This window comes from Schistocerca americana, chromosome 1 (genome assembly GCF_021461395.2).
Source record: "Schistocerca americana isolate TAMUIC-IGC-003095 chromosome 1, iqSchAmer2.1, whole genome shotgun sequence".
NCBI lineage: Eukaryota > Metazoa > Arthropoda > Insecta > Orthoptera > Acrididae > Schistocerca > Schistocerca americana.
In genome coordinates, this window is record NC_060119.1 from 870136077 (window position 1) to 870157049 (window position 20973).

General features: G+C 42.5%; 1 protein-coding gene across 1 annotated transcript in view; it reads right to left on the bottom strand.

The window, feature by feature from the left end:
- Positions 1–254: 254 nt before the first annotated feature.
- LOC124547093 (cytochrome P450 6k1-like) overlaps positions 255–20973 on the bottom strand; it is a 165896-nt gene continuing 145177 nt past the window's right edge. The window contains exon 9 of the mRNA XM_047125084.1: positions 255–523. Within this exon, the coding sequence (XP_046981040.1) occupies positions 333–523 (191 nt within the window). The 3' untranslated portion in view covers positions 255–332. The remainder of the gene's footprint in view (positions 524–20973) is intronic.

Consider the following 20973-nt stretch of genomic DNA (forward strand, 5'->3'; position numbering starts at 1 on the left):
TGAAGTAGGTTATGGTTATGTAGATGAAAGGATTCAGTTATGGGGGGGATAAGCAATGTAACAAGTGAAGAAAAGTGCTAAACAGTCAAGGATTTGCTAGAAGCTCTAGAATTTGGAGGGACTTGATGTCCAGAAAACATTGTGGTAGGTAATGGGATTTTTACTAAGGAAAGCATTTAATTTTTATCTCTCTTTTCACAACTTGACCAGTCAACTATCAGAGTGAGTTAGTAGTTAGTGAGAATACTTTTCAATATCAGTAAATGGTATTTATTGCCAGATAAGTAACAAATGAATACATTTGCAAGTGGCTGACAGCATCTTCGACAATGTCAGACAGAGAGTGCTAGCTCCACTAGTGGATCACTCCGGAACCTGAGTGGCACGCCACCCACGGTCGAGGCGACAATGCCGCGGGTTGCCATTGGGAGTGGCACTGGTGTATCTGCTGCCACAGACACTTCAAACTGTGACAGCACGTGTGCAACACCAGCCTTCGCTGACATCAGCCCGAATCGCATTCCTGTAACACAAACACTCAGTGACTAAAAGTATTTCGACATCAATCTCAAACACAGTCATGGTTGCTTGTGGTTCCATCCTCAGTCTAGGGAATCACCACCCTATACATGTATCATAGTGTCCATTCTCTAGGCCATCCATCACACTATCATTTTGATTCATATTGTAGAAAACAGTTTTCATGGGACAATAAACTGTGCAGATATGAAATAAAATGATCACATATATTTTTATGGATGTTTCTTAGATATGGTCTCTACAGTGCACAGCTTATGATGTGTGCTGGTAAAGGAGCTACATAAAATGACTGATGAGCTGTCTGTGTTAAAATTCTTAAGAGATGTGCACTCCACCTTGTCTTCTGCATCTGTCTAACATGTTCCAGCTCATCCAGTCCTCTCACCTTTTATTCCCATAGCATCTTTGAACCCCACACATAAGATGGAAAACCCAATCTTGGAACACCATATCCTATCCTCTTACCTCCAATATGGCTACCTTCACAGGATCTCTTATGGCTCACTAAGCACGCCATTGTAGCAATCATCCTTTCTATTGTAAATATGATCATTTTCATAGAACATCGCCAAGTCTATTAATTATTGTACAAATACTCTTCCCATGAAGTTATTAAAAATTCACCATGTGGTCTTATTTTAAGTCATAAACAAGTGCTTCATGTATACTTTTAAAAAAATGATTACTTTTTTTCAATTTGTTGGGACAGGACCATCACAGCCTTCTTTTTACTGGTGTTTCATGAAGTGTTTGTAAACAAATATATCACAGTTGCAGTATGTATGTTTCGAAACTAGTTTTGGACCGACTGGTTCATTCTGAAGTCTCACATATTGAGGCTGCACTGGCAGTGACCGATCTTAATAACAAACATTACAGTTTTAATACATACTTTACAAAGTAATCATAGATGACTGTTACAATCAACATGTGCCCACTTACAAGGGAACTATCCAGTATGAAATGTCGAAAGATGCCCTGAAATTGTTTTATGCAGGAAAAATACATCAAAAGAAACACACCATCAAAATTTTAGCTGCTAAGATAACAAGTATTTTTTTTTTTTTTTTAATGTTGAAATATGCCAAATGCCTTGCTTACCAGGCAGTTGTAGAAATGCACACCCCTGCCTAAGCTGTAACAAACAGTGCATGCTGCATGCACAACACACCGGTCACATGCCATTGGTTGACAGCACATCAGTAAACAGGTAACAGGACACAACATGATCTTAATTAGTAAAGTGTGTTTCAGTTTCCACTAATAGTTTCAATGATACATTTGTTAACAGTTACTATTCACTTGAAACTGCAATGCATTTATTATCCATAATAATAATAATTAGTAGTTGCCTTTGCAGTATCACTAAGTGTTAACACTGAGGATAAAACTGAATTAATTTTCTTTTTGACTTCTTCATATATGCTTGCTCATAGCATCTGCCTCTGTGCAGAACCCAGAGTTCCATAGTAATGTGGAATGCAATTAATGCTTTCAGCCTTGCAGAGAAGTAACATGAAGAACATGATGTGCAATTGAAGTAACCTGCTTCTCCAGAAGACCTTCATATGCATTATTTGCTAGTTAATTTCATGGCCCGTCATTCCAATGATGTCAACATTTCATTAGAAATCATGGAAACATTAGAACAAACAGGACATATCTTGGACAATTCCATGATCTGTGGTTCAAATGATGATGGTTGTGCTAATTCAAGTCCAGAAGAAAAATAGAATACCTTCCAAACCCAAAGAAAACATGTACATTAACAGCTTTCAATGAGAAAATTCTATAAAAATTTTGGTTAAACGAAGGAGGTAGGATACACTTAAGTCACGTGCAAAGCTGGTTTCGTGTCGTATAATCTGAATATGAATCTTATAAATGGAAGAAAGTGTTACATGAAGTACAAAATATGTGGCAGAATAAAACTCACAAAAGTGTGAAAGAAAAGCTATTTGAAAGGCTTGGAACTGTTTGAAAGAGAAGATCGATGGCACTGGGCACTTTGTATCACATGTGCTATGATAATAACAGATTTCCAGGATTACGAAGTTTACCTCAACTAAACTTGTAGAGGAGATTCACTAACAGGTAATACGTTAAAATTCATAGCTGTCATGAAGACGAAGCTTCTTGTTATCCCCTAAAAGCTGTGTATAAAGCCAATCAATCAGGTTTCGTGTAAACCGCCCTTTATAATTTTGAGCGAAACAAAGACTAGAGCAGTAGTTCCCAAACTGGGGGCAAAACGAAATTTTCTTAGGGGTAAAAACTGAACGACTCAATTCTGTTTCAGTCACAAAACTGAACTATTTTCTAAAGATCATTACTATTATCACAATTTTGTAAGACTCTAATACTGATTATTTAAGTCCCCAAATAATTACTTTTCTGAGTAGTATGCATTAATACGATGGTAGTTACAGGTTCGTCACATAGTCCACCCGCTACACATATATGTTGTGCTTTGTCCTGTAGATTGCTGATCATACATGTGAGATATATACACAAGAAACACTAAATATCTCAAGAAAATGGGGGAGAGGATGAGTCACGCTCTCACAGTTCTCCATATTCAAGGGTGCAATATAATGTTGATTTTATACCCTAGACATTATTTTTGTGAGACAACGGGAAGCCATCAGCATGAGCAGGCATTGATGAGAGTGTGTACATTGTTAATGCATGTGGGATCTTTATGGTGGCTCTCCTTCGAATAGTATCTTCTGGATTTGAGAACAAGCAAGCAGTTTGGTTATTTAACAGTCCATCTTGCAGTGGATGTATGGGGCTTGAAAGCCATATGCAGCTATTAGGGACAAGAACATCTCAAAGCACTTACCGGGTATAGAATGATGGGCCCAAGAATATCTTGCACCAGTGTGCACACAATTAATTCAGTCGAAGAGGCAGAAAAACTGCCCACCTGTTTGGTGCCTCTTGCCACAGCAGGAGCAGAGATGAGAGGGAAATCTAGGTCGCCTGGCCAATGCATTACAACAGTGTTGTAAACACCCTTTGTGAGCAGGGATGGTGGCCATAAAAATTCACTAGTTTCCATGTTCATTGAATCCTCAGGCCTTCAAAACAATTTTAGAAGGAACGCAACTTTGATGGTGGCTCTGAAATGACCTATGTTGGGACACAAATGTACTTCACTTAGTTTAGCCAGAACCCCTGGTCAAGCACGCAGTAATGCTTGGACTGTCCAGATAATGATCTCCATCAATTTTAAAGCTAAACAGAAATTCAAAACACGCTCTCTGCATAGGAATTTGCGAGTCAGGGATTGGCTACTTCTTATGAAAAGAGAAGGATTAGGATTGGGGAGGAGTAGAGCAGACGTGTTAGAGGGGAGACATGGAGCTTGTGGAATCTTGTGACAGGCACAAAACCCTTGAGGGGCAGTTGCAGGAGTGCTTTTATGGAATTTACTGATGTTTGATGGAAAGTGAGAAGAGGAAAAACAGGGTTTTCTGGCTCGGACTCCAGTCTGCAGAGGATTCTGGTTCTGAGTTTTCTTTTGAGTGGGTTGCACTTGAGACACTTCTCCTTGAGGTGGGTGAGGACTTAACTGTACCGACATTTTAGACTTCAGTCATCTCGGACAACTCGCTGTGTCGAGGGCAATCTTATTTGCTGCAGGTCTGCCATCTTCACATTTGATCTCATTGTGTGCACTGCCGTACTGGTCCATGGTATGATCGGCAAACGGAAGTGTCACGTGTTGGAATCTGTCAAGATTTCAGAGTTCAACTAGAGTAATTGCGTTCCGTCTAACAGATCACCAGACGTGATTTTTGCGTGTTTTGTGTCCACAATGGCGAATTACCGGCGCCGCAAATCGCTGTTCTGCAGACACTTTAATGACGACCGTCACCTGAGACAGCGCCACACATCGAGGAAAGGGGTATTGTATCGCTGCTCCAGCTTGTAGGGCAAACGGATCACAGTCTTGCCACTTGTTCTCACCTGCACCAACATAGCATATCTTCTGTGTAGAATAGATTCATCAACATTTATTCAGTGTTAGATAATTTCAGATGCATTATCCAAGGTTTGAGCCAGAGTAAATAGTTCAATCAGGAAAACCTAAGTCTTTTCTAACCAGCCGCCACCTAGAGAAGTGTGAGCTGTTTGTGGCATATTCGTACTGCAATCAGTTCATGTTTATTTGTCATCACAATTGACATGTATTTTTCGTCCTATTTTTAATCAACAAACTTGTGCCATAACTTTTATAGAGGATCAATCCTGTGTTTATATATTAATCATCCATCAACACGTGACTAAAATAAGGACAGGGCCACCATTTCATTAGTATCATTTCAGGACTCAAGTTCATTTAGATTCTGATAAATGTGATAACCTCTAATGCAGGCTACCAACAACAAACCCAGTCAAAGGGCAAAATCAGTCTAGCAGACGCTTGGGCCAGGTGGTCAAGTGGAAGGTTTACTGGTTAAAGCCATTGCTGTCAGGGCGTAAACTCATAGTCGCCTGTCGCCTTCCAAAACTTGCCGCAAGTCCAGTGCACTCGTGCAAATGTCTTCTCCAAGTTGCAGATAGTAACTGCAATAATCCAGAAATTACGTTGAAACAGATAAATGAATTACCTGACAGCACAACACAGCAATCACTACATAAGGGCAACTATAATTCTGTAACAGTATTATTATTATTATTATTATTATTATTACTATTACTATTATTACTATTAATGGTTTTGGTAAGACACAAAGCATTTACAGCCTGTAGTCTTCCATGCAATTTCAGAAGTAAGTAGTGCAATCAAGTGATTTACGAACAGTGCGTATGGTGTTGCAGTGTGCAGATCAAGCAAATGCCGCAATGGAGAGGAGTAACGGGGGGAAGTATGTTTTGTAACAAGTGCCTACCATCACTGTGGATAGTTATCTTCCTTTTTTGAGGAGGAGTTGTGAGTAGCATTTTTGATGCAGCACGAATTCCTTCACCATTTTACACACACACACACACACACACACACACACACACAAACTTCCATGTCAATGTCAATGTCATTCATCTTTCATCATTTAAAAAATAAAAGTATTCCAAGCCAGGTCTTTCATTCTACAGTTTAGTTAGGCGGTGAAGTTGCTGATAGTGTGGGGAATTGCACTTGGGTAATGGTGTAAGAAAAGTTGGGAACCACTGAAAGAGTCACTTCTGCAGTTTATGAATGCTATGACACATTCATTCACAACAATACCAGTTTCCACAGCTTTATCTCCGTCTTCAGGAACATCGAGGTAAATTAAGACAATTTTTTTAAAAAGTTACTGTTTATTTGCAGAAGTCTTGTAAGCGATGCAGGAAAACCTGGATTAATGCGAGGGAATAATTTCCAGAGTTACATCCGAAACATCTTACCACTTTCAGAGAACAATTCGTTGGGCTGTTGGTCTGCTCACACCGACACCTATGTTTTTAGAAGGACGACGAGAGGACTGTTAATATAATTCTCATTATACCCGGAACTAATACTGTGATTTAGCCTCTTCATAAAAAATAGCTTTTTGTCGTTTCAGCTTTACAAGCGGAACACTATTGTTAAACTTCAGTCATTTCTGTATTGTCGGTTTGCATCACCACATTTTACGAATTTGGCAAAGTATGCTTGGTACGCAACACAGTATTCAGAACAATGGCCACGACCATTTCTTACTCTATTCTAGTCCTTTCTAAATAAAACTAGTTATTACTGCGGAGAGTGTGAAAGCATTAATTTTTCTTTTGTGCCAAGTCTAAGGAAAATGCATGTTTTCGTCATCCAATAGACATTTTGCATTTTTGTGACGACTACAGGGAATAAACGAGAAACTGTTTCACGTTTAGAGAAATATATCGGTATATTGTTCAGAAACTATAATAAGAATTGTGTTACAGGAATTATTCTAAAATATTTAATTTCAATAAATTAAAGTCCCGACTGATGGAAGTCTCCTGTATTGTGACATCATACACCACTTCGATTTTCTTCTCTCTGCTAGTCACGTCTGTCAAACCGATAAAAATAATTTATCTCGGGAAAGAATAGACGTATCAAGTTGGAATTTATGTCACATACTAACGACTACAGTCCCCCGTCGCTGTAAAAACTTGAAGCTTCTAAGTCACTGCAATCTAAAGATATAAAGATACGGCCATTTATGTCACATATTTTGACACTCTCAAACTCACTCATAAAAACCTGTACGGTGCTTCCCGTTGACCTAGAATCATGAAATTCGGAAGGAAGTAAGATTTCACAGAACAAGCACAGGAACAGATCTGAGAACTGTTAAGCTGTAATTATGTCACACGACAAAAATAATTTTTAAGTCATTCGCGGAAGTCTAGGGAATTCCTGGGTCCGATATCTTGCCAGTATCGGCACCAATAACAGGTAAAAATAGTAGATTCTCGGTATAGGGATGGATGAACTATGTATATTCAAAATGTGTGGAACCCTCGGTGCGCTACTCCTACTCACACTTATCCGGAATTTTTTCTTAATATTAAACCGATCCAAAATTTTAAATGTTTTTTGTCTCAAGAGTGATTATTTGTTGCTGCCAGCTCGTCCGCACTGCGAGCAGTTCAAAAAATAATAATGAAAAAATCTCCAACGTAAAACGCCCTTGAAGATGGCTGCCTGGTTGTCAGCCGAAATATCGCGGCATGACGTCAACGTCACCTGGCTGCAATATTTAAACCTCACGGAACACGAAAAAATTGTATCATTGCTCTCAATTTTGTTACAGTGATATTTCGGAAAGCAATAATAGTTGGGTTTTAGGCTAGGTGTAACATTATTTCAGAACAGGAAAAAAGTGTGAAAAATTCAGCTCTGAGGTCGAAGGTAGCTGTCTTGGAAACTGTCCAACTCTACATTCTGTAGATGTTGGATGCGACCATTGACTGTGCAATACGCAAAAACCGTGTGACACTTTAATGTGAAATGTTCATTGGTCTGCAAGGCAAGTGTTTTCCAGTGTTGTGTCTGCAACACTTCAAAGAACCCTGCTCCATATGGGGCTCCGGAACAGTTTTATAGTGTCTGTATGGTATCAACGTTACTGAAACTACGTGACTGACGAATAGCGACAAGTATTCGCTTTCGAGGACTCACATTTTTCGCTGAGTATCCAGAGAGGAATGTCGCCCTCTACGGAGCTGTTAGCGTATGGAGTCCAAGTAGTGGGCGACCTTTACCGCTAATCTGACAATTTAGAAAGAAATGGAGACATTAGCGGTATCATGTCCACGTAGTGAAGCCATCACTCATTAAGTCGCACGTCGCACTGGCCTTCCACACGCTACTGTTTGGAGAGCACTAAAGCGTAGTCTCCAGTGCTATATCAGTGCGAAATCTAGCATCATCATGAACTGTTACCTACTTATTTTGTGATGCAGAGAGCATTTGCGGTGTGGGCACTTCAAAAAATGGGGAAGATGACGACTGATGGTCTAATGCGTTGTGGACCAACGCAAAGAGCACCCATATGATAGTTTGTAGGGGCTGGGGAGGGGGAGGGGAGGTGGTGGTTCACATGGCTCTGAGCACTATGGGACAACATCTGAGGTCATCAGTCCCCTAGAACTTAGAACTACTTAAACCTAACTAACCTAAGGACATCACACACATCCATGCCCGAGGCAGGATTCGAACCTGCGACCGTAGCGGTAGCGCGGCTCCAGACTGTAGCGCCTAGAACAGCTCGGCCACCCCGCCGGCCGGCGGGGGGGGGGGGGGGGGGGTGCATGAAGTGTTTTTAATATTCTGGAAAATGAATGGCGACTTGCAAGTAGCCATAAAGAAGTTGCAGTTCCGACTTTATTAAAAACGCGCGTAATACTACTTTTAAATCATTTAATTGAAAGGCAAATAAACGGGCTAAACTATATTTTTTCCTTCCCCTGAGAGCCAAGGGGAGGCGGGTGGCCGACAAAGCCGATTTCGGAGGCCATGGCCTCCCCTTGCCCCCTGATAGGGGCCCCCTTGGACCGACAAAGCCAGTTTCATGCTTCGAGGGTCTGTCAACATCCACAACTGCATGGCGTGAAAATCATGGTGTGTTGTGGATTTACCACATCAAATCGTGATCGGACCCCTTTTCTTTGAGGAAATGTAGGGTGCTGCTTTTCAAACTGTCAGCGTGACTGGTGCGAGGTACGTCGATATGTTACAAAATCGAGTCCTTTCTAACCTGGCAGATAAGCACTTGCTGGAAGGTACAACTTTTATGCAAGATGGTGCTCCACTCCATATTGCTACACGTGTGAAAGATCTCTTGGGCACATCGTTTGGTAAGGATCGCATGATGAGCCGTCAATTCTGTCATGATTGGCCTCCTAGGTCCCCATGAAGTCGCAGCTCTAGGGATGCTGAAAGACACAACATCCGACGGCAGTTACTCACCATACCTACTGATACGCTGTACAGTGCTATTCAGAGTATCGTCCCTCGACTACAGGTATTGTTGATAGGTGACGGCCGACATACTGATCGTTGTTATGAAGAACATCGTCTTTGCTAAAAATCAATTGTTATGCTTATTAGTGCTTTTGTATGATATGAAGCACTATCTGCTGGTCATTTTGTACATCATTTTTGGTTTCAAAAAATCTCGTGTCATTTCGAGGACGTGTGCTAATTTTTACCTCTCTACCTACATTATTCCGTGAAGTATTGAATTTTCAAATGTTGATTAACTTTTGGGTCATTCTGTGTATTCATAACAGATAACTGTATCAACTTCTCTTTTTCAAATGGAGCTGTAGTAATTTCTGCTGCTAGTGTCTTAGGTATTAAAAAAGAATAATTCAGTGGCGTTTCACGCTTCAGAGTCCATTTACTAGTTTCGGAGTGATTACAATATTTGTAACTTCAGATTTATCTATTTCAAACATGAAATAGATTGTTGTTTTATACAAATATTCGCGACCTCATACCCGAACAAGGAAATAAGTGACGTTGGATAACAAGGAAATAATGTTGCACTGCTGGGATACCTGTATGAAAAAGATAACAAATGAAATACAGATTTCATTGTCTCTGTATCGTTCACGTGTGTCGAGTGCTGGCTATTTTGAAAAAAAAATGGCTCTGACAAAACAAGAAAGATTAAATATACGATGGTTGTTCAATTATAAATTCAACACATTTTTTTCTCGGTCAGTTTCGGAATTTGTCACGGAAGGTCGTGGAAAATTTTCGGTTCAGTCCCTATCGTTTCATGAAGTTCCGATGGGTGACGTAGCCTTCAAAATTACATCTGTGACGGAGGTGCGGTCCAAGCAGAGAGCTGTCACTGAGTTTCTTTTGGCAGAGAGTCAGAGCATCGCAGATATTCATAGGCCCTTGCGGTATGTCTATGGAGACCTGGCAGTGAACAAAAGCACGGTGAGTCGTTGGGCGAAGCATCTGTCATTATCAGAACAAAGTCCCGCAGTTTTGTCCGATCGTACACGTGCCGACCTCCCGCACACAGCTGTGACTCCCGTCATGTTGTAAGGTGCGGACACTCTCATTCGAGGTGATTGACGGGTCTCAATCAAACATCTCGCTGCTCAACTAGATGTGTCTGCTCGTAGTGTTGATACACCAGTAAGGATACTCAAAGGTGTGTGCCCGCTGGTTTCCTCGCTGCCTAACAGAAGACCGTAAACAGCAACGAAGGAATATCTGTATGGAATTGCTTTCGCGTTAAGAGGCTGATCGTAACAGTTTTTGTCGTGACAGGCGATGAAAAATGGTTCATCACTTCGAACCACAAACAAAACGGCAATTGATGGAGTGGCGACACGCCACCTCTCCTCCGAAGGAAAAAAAAAAATCAAACCCCATTCTCAGCCAGTAAAGTCCTGGCGACGGTCTTCTGGGACTCTGTAGTGGTAATTCTGTTTGATGTCTTCCCTCACAGTGCAAGGATCGACTCCGAAGCATACTGTGCTACCCTCAGGAAATAGAAAATAAAAAAAGAACCGACTTAAGCGTGTTCGTCGCCACAGAAATGTAAAAGAAGTTCTCCTTCTCTGTGACACCGCAAGGCCTCACATAAGTCTGCGCGCCCAACAGGAGTTCACAAAACTTCATTGGACCGTTCTTCCTACAGCCCGGATCTTGCACCTTCCGACTTCCATCTGTTTGGCCCAATGATGGGTGCACTCCGCGGGAAGCAGTACATGGGGAGGTTATTGATGCAGCAAGACATTGGCTCCAACATCGACTAGTAGAGTGGTAATATTTAGGCATAGGAGCCCTCCCAGTAAGGTGGCGTAAGGTCGTCGCATTGAACGGAGATTATGTTGAAAAACTGGGTTTTGTAACCAGAAGAGTGGGGCGTAATAAGATACGAGGAGCATTTGAAAAATCTGTGAAAAAATAAAAACTACTTACGTGTTTGGGGTAAACGTTTTCTATTTTTCGACATAGTCTCCTATTAGACTTATGTACTTTGTCCAACGTTGTTCTAATTTGCTGATACCTTCCGAATAATAGGAATTGTCCAAGTCTGCAAAATAGCTATTAGTTGCTGCAGTCACCTCCTCGTTTGAATAACCCATTGTTTAGATTGTTCTTTGGTCTCAGGACTATAGTAATGTATCCAGGGTTCATCCACAGTGACGAAACGACGCTTAAAGTCCTGCGGATTCTTCCTGAACAGCTGCAAACCATCCTTGCAACCCACCTTGTGGATAGCTTTCTCATGTCCAAATGTTTATATGCAAAATATTATGTACCCGTTCATTCGAGATGCCCACAGCACTAGCAATCTCACGCACCTTAACTCTTCTGTCATCCATCACCGTATCATGGATTTTCTCAATGATTTCTGGAGTCGTAACCTGCACAGGGCGTCCAGAACTTTCAGCATCGCTTGTGCCCATATGGCCACTCCGGAAATTTTGAAACCTCTTATAAACTGTTGTAATCGAAGGTTGAGAATCACCGTAATTTTTATCAAGCTTCTCTTTAGTCTCCTGAGGCATTTTTCCTTTCATAAAGCAATGTTTCATATAGACACCTTCCCTTGCTGTATGCTTCAATAAGCATGCTTATACTTTCTTTGTTTAATTCCGTTTGTACAGTATGGAGCTATCATTAGATAGCAGACAAATATACAGATTTTCTCAATGGAAGTACAAAAAATATAATTATCACTTGTTTAATTATTGTATCTATACAAAGAAATCATTCACTGAAAATTATGTAGAACATCTCGCACAATAGCCAAAAGGATTCAGAAGCTCACGTATTTCTCTGCGCGGATCCACGGCAGAATATTGTTGTTGTTGTCGTTGTGATCTTCAGTTGAGAGACTGGTTTGATGCAGCTCTCAAATGGCTCTGAGCACTATGCAACTTAACTTCTGAGGTCATCATTCGCTTAGAACTTAGAACTAATTAAACCTAACTAACCTAGGGACATCACACACATCCATGCTCAAGGCAGGATTCGAACCTGCGACCGGAGCGGTCGCTCGGCTCCAGACTGTAGCGCCTAGAACCGCACGGTCACTACGGCCGGCGATGCAGCTCTCCATGCTAACCTATCCTGTGCAAGCTTCTTCACCTCCAAGTACCTACTGCAACCTACATCCTTCTGAATCCGCTTAGTGTATTCATCTCTCGGTCTCCCTCTACGATTTTTACCCTCCACGCTGCCCTCCAATACTAAATTGGTGATCCCTTGATGCCTCAGAACATGTCCTACCAACAGATCTCTTCTTCTAGTCAAGTTGTGCCACAAATTCCTCTTTTCCCCAATTCTATTCAGTACCTCCTCATTAGTTATCTGATCTATTCATCTAATCTTCAGCATTCTTCTGTAGCATCACATTTCGAAAGCCTCTATTCTCTTCTTGTCTAAACCATTTATCGTCCATGTTTCACTTCCATACTTGGCTACACTCCATACAAATACTTTCAGGAGACTTCCTGACACTTAAACCTATACTCGATGTTAACAAACCTCTCTTCTTCAGAAACGCTTTCCTGACCATTGCAAGTTTTTATTTCTTCTCCATGGATTTTAATTCCTACTCCAAATTTTTCTTTTGTTTCCTTTACTTCTTGCTCAATATACAGATTGAATAACATCGGGGACAGGCTACAACCCTGTCTCACTCCCTTCCCAACCACTGCTTCCCTTTCATGCCCCTCCACCCTTATAACTGCCATCTGGTTCCTGTACAAATTGTAAATAGCCTTTCGCTCCCTGTATTTTACCCCTGCCACCTTTAGAATTTGAAAGAGAGTATTCCAGTCAACATTGTCAAAAGCTTTCTCTAAAGTCTACGAATGCTAGAAACGTAGGTTTGCCTTTCCTTAATCTATCTTCTATAATAAGTCGCAGGGTAAGTATTGCCTCACGTGTTCCAACATGTCTACGGAATCCAAACTGATCTTACCCAAGGTCGGCTTCTACCAGTTTTTCCATTCGTTTGTAAAGAATTCGTGTTAGTATTTTGCAGCTGTGACTTATTAAACTGATAGTTCGGTAATTTTCACACCTGTCAACACCTGCTTTCTTTGGGTTAGGAATTATTATATTCTTCTTGAAGTCTGAGAGTATTTCGCCTGTCTCATACATCTTACGGGTGTAGTTTCTCCTTGCTTTCAGCCGTTCGCAGTACCATCTCAGCAGGTCGTTTTAGTTAATTTTACAAGGCCATATGAGTCAATTATCCAGACTGTTGCCCCTGCAACTGCTGAAAAGGCTGCTACCCCTCTTCAGGAACCACACGTTTGTCTAGCCTCTCAACAGATACCCCTCCGTTGTGGTTGCACCTACGGTACGGCTATCTGTATCGCTGAGGCACGCAAGCCTCGTCACCAACGACAAGGTCCATGGTACATGGAAGGAGGCGGCGAATATAACGCTTCCTATTTCTCCCTGGCGGATAAACAGTCTGCTAAAATCGCAGCGTCACCCGCTCTGCTGGTAGGTGACAGGCCACACATGACTTCTACGCGTTCGGTGTGTCGTGTAAGACCGGCTTTGCTGCACTGAACATACACATGACTTCTTAAATTAGTTCTGCCAACTATCCTCGAGGTTTTACGATTTGAAATATGCGGATGCGTGTGGTATCAGCGCATTGGGAAACCCGTTCAATACTACACTAATGGCCATTAAAATTGCTACACCAAGAAGAAATGCAGATGATAAATGGGTATTCATTGGACAAATATATTATGCTAGAACTGACATGTGATTACATTTTCACGAAATTTGGGTGCATAGATCCTGAGAAATCAGTACCAATGTGCGTTCACCGCCATGTCGCAAAACACGGATGCAACACCATGATGCTGTAAACAGAACCTGGATTCATCCGAGAAAATGACGTTTTGCCATTCGTGCAACTAGGTTCGTCGTTGAGTACACCATAGCAGGTGCTCGTGTCTGTGATGCAGCGTCAAGGGTAACCGTCGAACTGTTCGTGCAGATGGTGGTTGTCTTGCAAACGTCCCCAACTGTTGACTCAGGGATCGAGACGTGGCTCCACGATCCGTTTCAGCCATGCGGATAAGATGCCTGTCATCTCGACTACGAGGCCGTTGGGATCCAGCACGGCGTTCCGTATTTCCCTCCTGAACCCACCGATTCCATATTCTGCTAACAGTCATTGGATCTCGACCAACGCGAGCAGCAATGTAGCGATACGATAAACCGCAATCGTGATAGGCTACAATCCGATCTTTATCAAAGTCGGAAACGTGATGGTACGCATTTCTCCTCCTTACACGAGGCATCACAACACCGTTTCACCAGGCAACGCCGGTCAACTGCTGTTTGTGTATGAGAAATCGGTTGTAAACTTTCCTCATGTCAGCACGTTGTAGGTGTCGCGACCGGCGCCAACCTTGTGTGAATGCTCTGAAAAGCTTATCATTTGCATATCACAGCTTCCTCATCCTGTCGGTTAAATTTCGCGTCTTTAGCGCGTCATCTTCATGGTGTAGCAATGTTAGCAATTTTAATGGCCAGTGGTGTAGCTTGTCGCTGGGAAAGCACTCTACTAGATGTTTCCTGGTTACTGGATAGGACGTGAAGGCGTTCTCAGCTGGCCTGGACGTTCGTCTGCTTTAACGTTACTGGTGTTTTTTTCTGGGGTAAACTAAAAAATGAAGTCAGTGTACATGTGCTGGCAACCCAAGAGAATTTCAAACATCGCACTGTTGCAGCAAGTGAAATGATGTCAAAGAAACCTTTCTAGTCTGTCCAGAAGTACTTGCACCAGCGGCTGAAAATGTGTATTGCAGTAGACGGTGGGCACATCGATAACTATATGACATAATTGGAACTTGAAGAAAGTGTTTAAAACCACATCTTCTGTGATTACCTTTTTGTTGCTGTTCCTAATGTAATTTTGCAATTTAAATGTGTATCTTGACCTTAAACTCATGATGCGAAATTATTATTTAGCTATTTTTATTTCTCAGTTCCCTGTTAATTCATTCAGTTTTTTGCACCTTTCCTTTAAAGCTCTGGTAGAAACATGAACAGAAAATTGCCGTAGTTAACTGGTGAATCATACTTAAGAAACCACGCCCTTTGCCTTCCAGTTGGCGTGTCTTCCTTATTCTGCTTTAGTCTGTAGACACTCTGAGCTTTGCTAGACAAGCGGCAGCATCCCATCAGCCTTAATGGGACAGTTCTGCGAGCTTCCGCATAGGACAGGATTTGGTTTCATATACAAAATAGATTAATCCTATGTTCTACGCATATATATATATACAATGAAGCGCCAAAGAAATTCGTATAGGCATGCATATTCAAATACAGAGATATGTAAACAGGCAGAATACGGTGCTGCGGTCAGCAAGCCTATATAAGAGAAGTGCCTGGCGCAGTTGCTAAGTCAGTTTGTGGCGTCGCAACTAGTGCGCGATCGCCCATTTGTCTATTAAAAGCTTTACTTCACAATGTATGTAGGCTGCAGTGTAAGCCGGTAAAGTGCAGTCAGTAACGGGTGAGTTGTGTCCTGCAGACTGACTTCACGACCATCTGTTGCAGCTGCGTGTGTGAAAGCAGTGCAGTAGTGCTGGCAGGCCACTTACATTGTACGAAACTAAAAATATTAATAACTAATAAAGGAATAACCTGAGGAACGTCATATTTGATGTACAACCTTCTGTTGTGATAACAAACAATATGTCAAAGTCTGAGTTCAAAAATAGGTGTATTTTGGAAGTAAGTAAAATTCCATAAAAAAACGTAATTTTCCGACAGTCAAGAATTTAAATAAATACAGTGATGTAATAGTTCACCTTCAGTGACTATGTACGATGATCTGATAACACTTTCAGTGTTCATATATAAATTTGGAACGTTTTTAGTTTCTGAAAACCTCTGTGACTTTTCTATAATAATAATAATTTCAAGAATTCTAAGTAAATAAGTGTATTGTGTGGTAGGGTGCGTGTGAATGAGAATGCGTCCTTGAGAGTATGTGGGACGTTCGGCATTATTAAAAATCATTCGTGTAATTCTCTACAGGAACTGGCAAGTGTTCCAATTCTGTAACGTGGGAACGAATCCACTAGTGGTTCCCCTACTAATGAATGTCGGATGTCCAAGTATGTATGCTTATGTATAAGACAGCCAGAACATTCGCGACTACATAATAAATTTCCAGATGTAGAGTAAACCTTATAGTTCATTTTGTTTTGTTTATTTAATTAGAGAGTTTTGTGTTACTTAATTTGATGACGTCAATGAGCCTAGAGAAGTGGTTGGTGCTTGCTAGATTTTGGCGCGAGCCGCGCCCTAGAAGTGAGTTCTCATTGGTCGTAAGTGCTGACAGCCAATGAAAAGCGAGACGGTTGGCCGCCTACCGAGGAGATATAGTTTGAGTGTGGGAGAGTGAGAGGGGAGTCGCGAGCTAGCTTTGATTGGAGGCGGTTATGCTGGATGTGACTTTTCGCATTACGTGTAAGATGAAGTCTTGGGATGTCTTCCGCGTTATGGTCTTGTGTTAATGGTATCTGGTAGTGGCCAGAAACTGTTTATGAACACTTTCGAGTGTTGTGATAATTCGTTCCGACGAAAATCGCGAGTGAACTTTGAATTATAAAGCGTGGCGGTACTGAGTATAATCTTACTGAGTATTTTATGGCGAGCATAAACTTTTACTAAAGACAAACACTGAATATCGTGTGCAGAAGAAATTGGCCGATCATTGACTGTGTTACAAGTAATTGGTTTCGGAATTTGGGCCGGCCGGAATGGCCGAGCGGTTCTACGCGCTACAGTCTGGAGCCGCGCGACCGCTACGGTCGCAGGTTCGAATCGTGCCTCGGGTATGGATGTGTGTGATGTCCTTAGGTTAGTTAGGTTTAAGTAGTTCTAAATTCTAGAGGAGTGATGACCTCAGGAGTTAAGTCCCATAGTGCTCAGAGCCATTTGAACCATTTCGGAATTTGGGAAGGTAAAAGTTCTGGCTGTTTTAGGTATGGTGATAACTGTGAGCAGAAACTTTAGTAATTTTCGCAAATGTGGGCTGATGATCTTGCTTAACGGCAATAAAGATCTATTGAAGGTTTAAATTTGAACTTCATGTTTAAACCACGACTGACATCCCCTTTCCGAATCATTTCTTTAAGTACATAGAAAATTTTCAGCAAATTTTACTTATAGCGGCCTTCGGCGTGTATCTATGAGGTTACAGTTTCCTCAACACTGCTTTTCTGTGGTCTGGTAAGTAGCTGCAGTCAGGGGTTTACGTGCGAAGACCTACCGCTGTAAAGAGGTAGGTGAACAAAAATTATAAAAGAAATTGCATTGCAGTAGCAACGTATAATCCATCGCAACTGGTGCATCGCACGCACGCGCGTAAAAAAAATCCGTCGCAAGTTACTGCTGATACAATGGCAGGTTGTCAAAACTAAGTGCGTTTGAACGTGGTGTTGTACTCGCCGCACGAGCGATGGGACACAGCATCTCCGAGGTAGCGATGAAGTGGGGATTTTCCCGACGACCAGTTCACGAGTCTACCGTGAATATCAGGGATCTGGTAGAACATCAAATCTCCGACATCGCTGCGGCCGGAAAAAGATCCTGCAAAAACGGGACCAACGACGACTGAAGAGATTCGTTCAACGTGACAGAAGTGCAACCGTTCCTAAAATTGCTACAGATTTCAATGCTGGGCCATCAACATGTTGGCTGGTCGGACGAGTGTCGTTCCAAATTGTATTGAGCGGATGGATGTGTACGGGTATGGAGAAAAACTAATTAATCTATGGACGCTGCATGCCAGCAGGGGACTGTTCGAGCTGGTGAAGGTTCTGCAATGGTGTGGGGCCTGTGCAGTTGGAGTGATATTGGACCCGTGATACGTCTAGATACGACTCTGACAAGCGACACATACGTAAGCATCCTGTCTTGTCACCTGCATCCATTCATGTCCTTTGTGCATTCCGACAGACCTGGGCAATTCCAGCAGGACAATGAGACACCCCACACGTCCAGAATTGCAGCAGAGTGGCTCCGGGAACACTCTTAAGAGTTGAAACACTTCTGCTTGTCACCAAACTCCGCAGTCATGAACATTACTGAGCATATCCGGGATGCCTTGCAACGTGCTGTTCAGAAGAGACCGCTTTAGCTCTTAACATGTTAGCACGACCGTGAAAAACGCTTTCCGTAATTCGGCTTTCGTCCTTCGGAAGTTATGTCTCATGTAAGCGTAGCAATTATCTCTGACATTGTGTACCCTGTCTGCATCCACAGATACATCACTAATCACTCCTTAACAGCTTGCTAAGGGATTGGAAGTTCCAGGTAATCACTGGAAGCAATATAAGTAAGGGGAGGAAGCTAAACAACGGAGTGCCCCAAGGATCAGTTCTCTAACCATTGCTGTTCAATCTGTATCTATTTGATCTACCTAACTCTTCGTCGAGAAAATTCTGCTATGCCGATGACCTGGCTCTGACTGTACAACACCAGGAAATGAAGACAACAGAAGAGATTCTAACTAATGACCTGTCTGTATTAAATAATTACTTCAAAGTCTGGAGACTCCAACCCAGTGTGAGTAAAACAGAAGTGTGTTGCTTCCATTTAAATAATCGGTTGGCGAACGTAAAACTGGAAGTAAGTTTCAGAGGCAGAATTCTTCGTCATAATTGGAACCCAAAATATCTTGGTGTCATCTTGGACTGTAGACTATGCTTCAAACAACACCTTCTTAACATGGGTCCAAAGTTGAGGAGTCGAAACAACATTCTCCATAAGCTATGCGGAACTACTTGGGGATCTTCAGCAACTACCCTGCGATCTTCAGCTCTGGGTTGTTGTACTCAAGTGCTGAGTATTGTGCACCTGTTTGGATGAACAGTCATCATACAAGGTTTGTTGACACCCAGCTGGATACGACAATGCGCATAATATCTGGCGCAATCAGATCTACCCCAATTTATTGGCTTCCACTGATAACCGTTGTAATGCCTCCAGATCTACCCAGATGTCCTGCCCTTATGAGGGAATTCCACGAGGTCTCCAGGAATTCTAACCTACCCATGCATACCGACCTACCACTTTTAAATCGTAAGGGACTTCAATCATGCCATCCAACTAAATGCGATGCTGCTGACAAGGTTGCTAAGGATTTCAAACCCCTTGAAGAATGGAAATGTCAGTGGGAAGCAGTGACAGATGTGCGCCTGCAAAACATCTCAGGTGCTAAACTTCAAGTGGATTCGACCTACCACGCAAGACCTGGACTACCCTCAACAGAATCCGTACCAGCCATGGCCAATGCAGGGATGCTCTCTTTAAGTGGAAGAAGCTGCCTAATCCAGCCTGTGACTGCGGGGCTCCATACCAGACTGTTCACCACATTGTCAGTGAATGCAGGATTCGAGCCTATCACGGTGCTTCCTGCTAGCAACTCCAGATGCAGTGCGCTGGATTGAAGGACTGGATATTCAGTTGTAAAGACAAACTTAAGTTTCTCGTGTGTAAATATGTACATATGTATATCTAATTTAATTTTATGATATGTCTGTATTAGCCATACGCTAAATTAAAAAAATCACTCCTGAAGAGCGTAAGCAATATTACATAGTACTTTTCGACGGTTTCAAAGCAGAGAAACTTTTTTTGTCTTTATTGTACACTACCAAAAAAAATCCAACACCATCGAGGACAAGACCATTTTGTTGACAAGTGAGGTGATAGGTAAGTCGACGTAGTAGGAGTATAAGATAAGAAATTCTGACCAAATGAAACACACATGTCCACTGGCGGAAACACAGGGGTGTATTCTTCTCACCTGCAACGACCATAAATATGCCAAATGGCATCCTGTAATAGACTGTCGGAAGCATCTTGCGCCATTTCTTGCAATTCTACAGAAGTTGTAGGCCCTGGAGGACGAGCAAGTTACCGCTTCATGATGTTCAACTGGCGAGAGGTCTGGTGATCTTCCGGCCAGGGCTGTAGTTTTACATCACAAAGTGCACATTGCGTCGCACAAGCTGTGTATGAACGTGCATTGTCCTACTAAAAAAGTACGTGACCTTGCTGTGGATGAAATGGTAGTAGCACGATGATAACAAGCTGTGAAGTGTAGTGCGCACTGCTTACTTTGTCCTGCAGAAAGACCAGATGTGGCTGCGCGTTGTAAGTGATGGCTCCCAGACCACGAAGCCTGGGACACGACCTGTGTGTCATGGGCGAATGCACTCTGGAATAGGCAGCTCACCTGGAATAGGCCATATGTAGTTGCGTCCATCACTCACAACCAGAACCTACTCTCACCACTGAAGACAACATCGTGCTGCTCCACTCTGCAGTCGACTCTGTCACGACACCGAAGCAGTCGTGCTTGGCGGTGCAGAGGTGTCAATAGTAGCCTGGCCAGACGCGCACGCAGTCTTAGTCCAGCTGCAAGCAGGCTGTTCCCAATGGTCCCGATGGCACAGCATGTGCAACATTTGCCCGTATTTCGTCCCTGGATGATGTTCGATCAGACGCTGTTGCTCGCACAATGCGTCGGTCTTGACGCGTGTCTGCGCTACGCGGACATTCAGAACCCGGTCTATAGTTGTAGCAATGTTCCACAAACCACTGTTGAAAGTGGCAACAGACCACCGATACACTGCGTCCAACGTGTGCAGCAGTCCGCCGATATTTTCATCGAGCTTGCAACAGGCCCACAATGTAATCCCTTTAAACAGCTGAAGCTATTTAACCGGAGTACGTACTCATCGATGGGGCATGGATGTGCCTTAGCATGAATGTTGCAAAAACTCTTCCCTTCCAAATTCACCACAGTTACTGGTTGCAGAGTCAAAACAGAGGGCGCACGCACAGACGTCCTGAGCGCCATCTGGTCACTGATGACGATGACAAATAAATCATTTCAGTATGCGCGTGTCATACCCTGGTGGCACTCTACAAAGCGC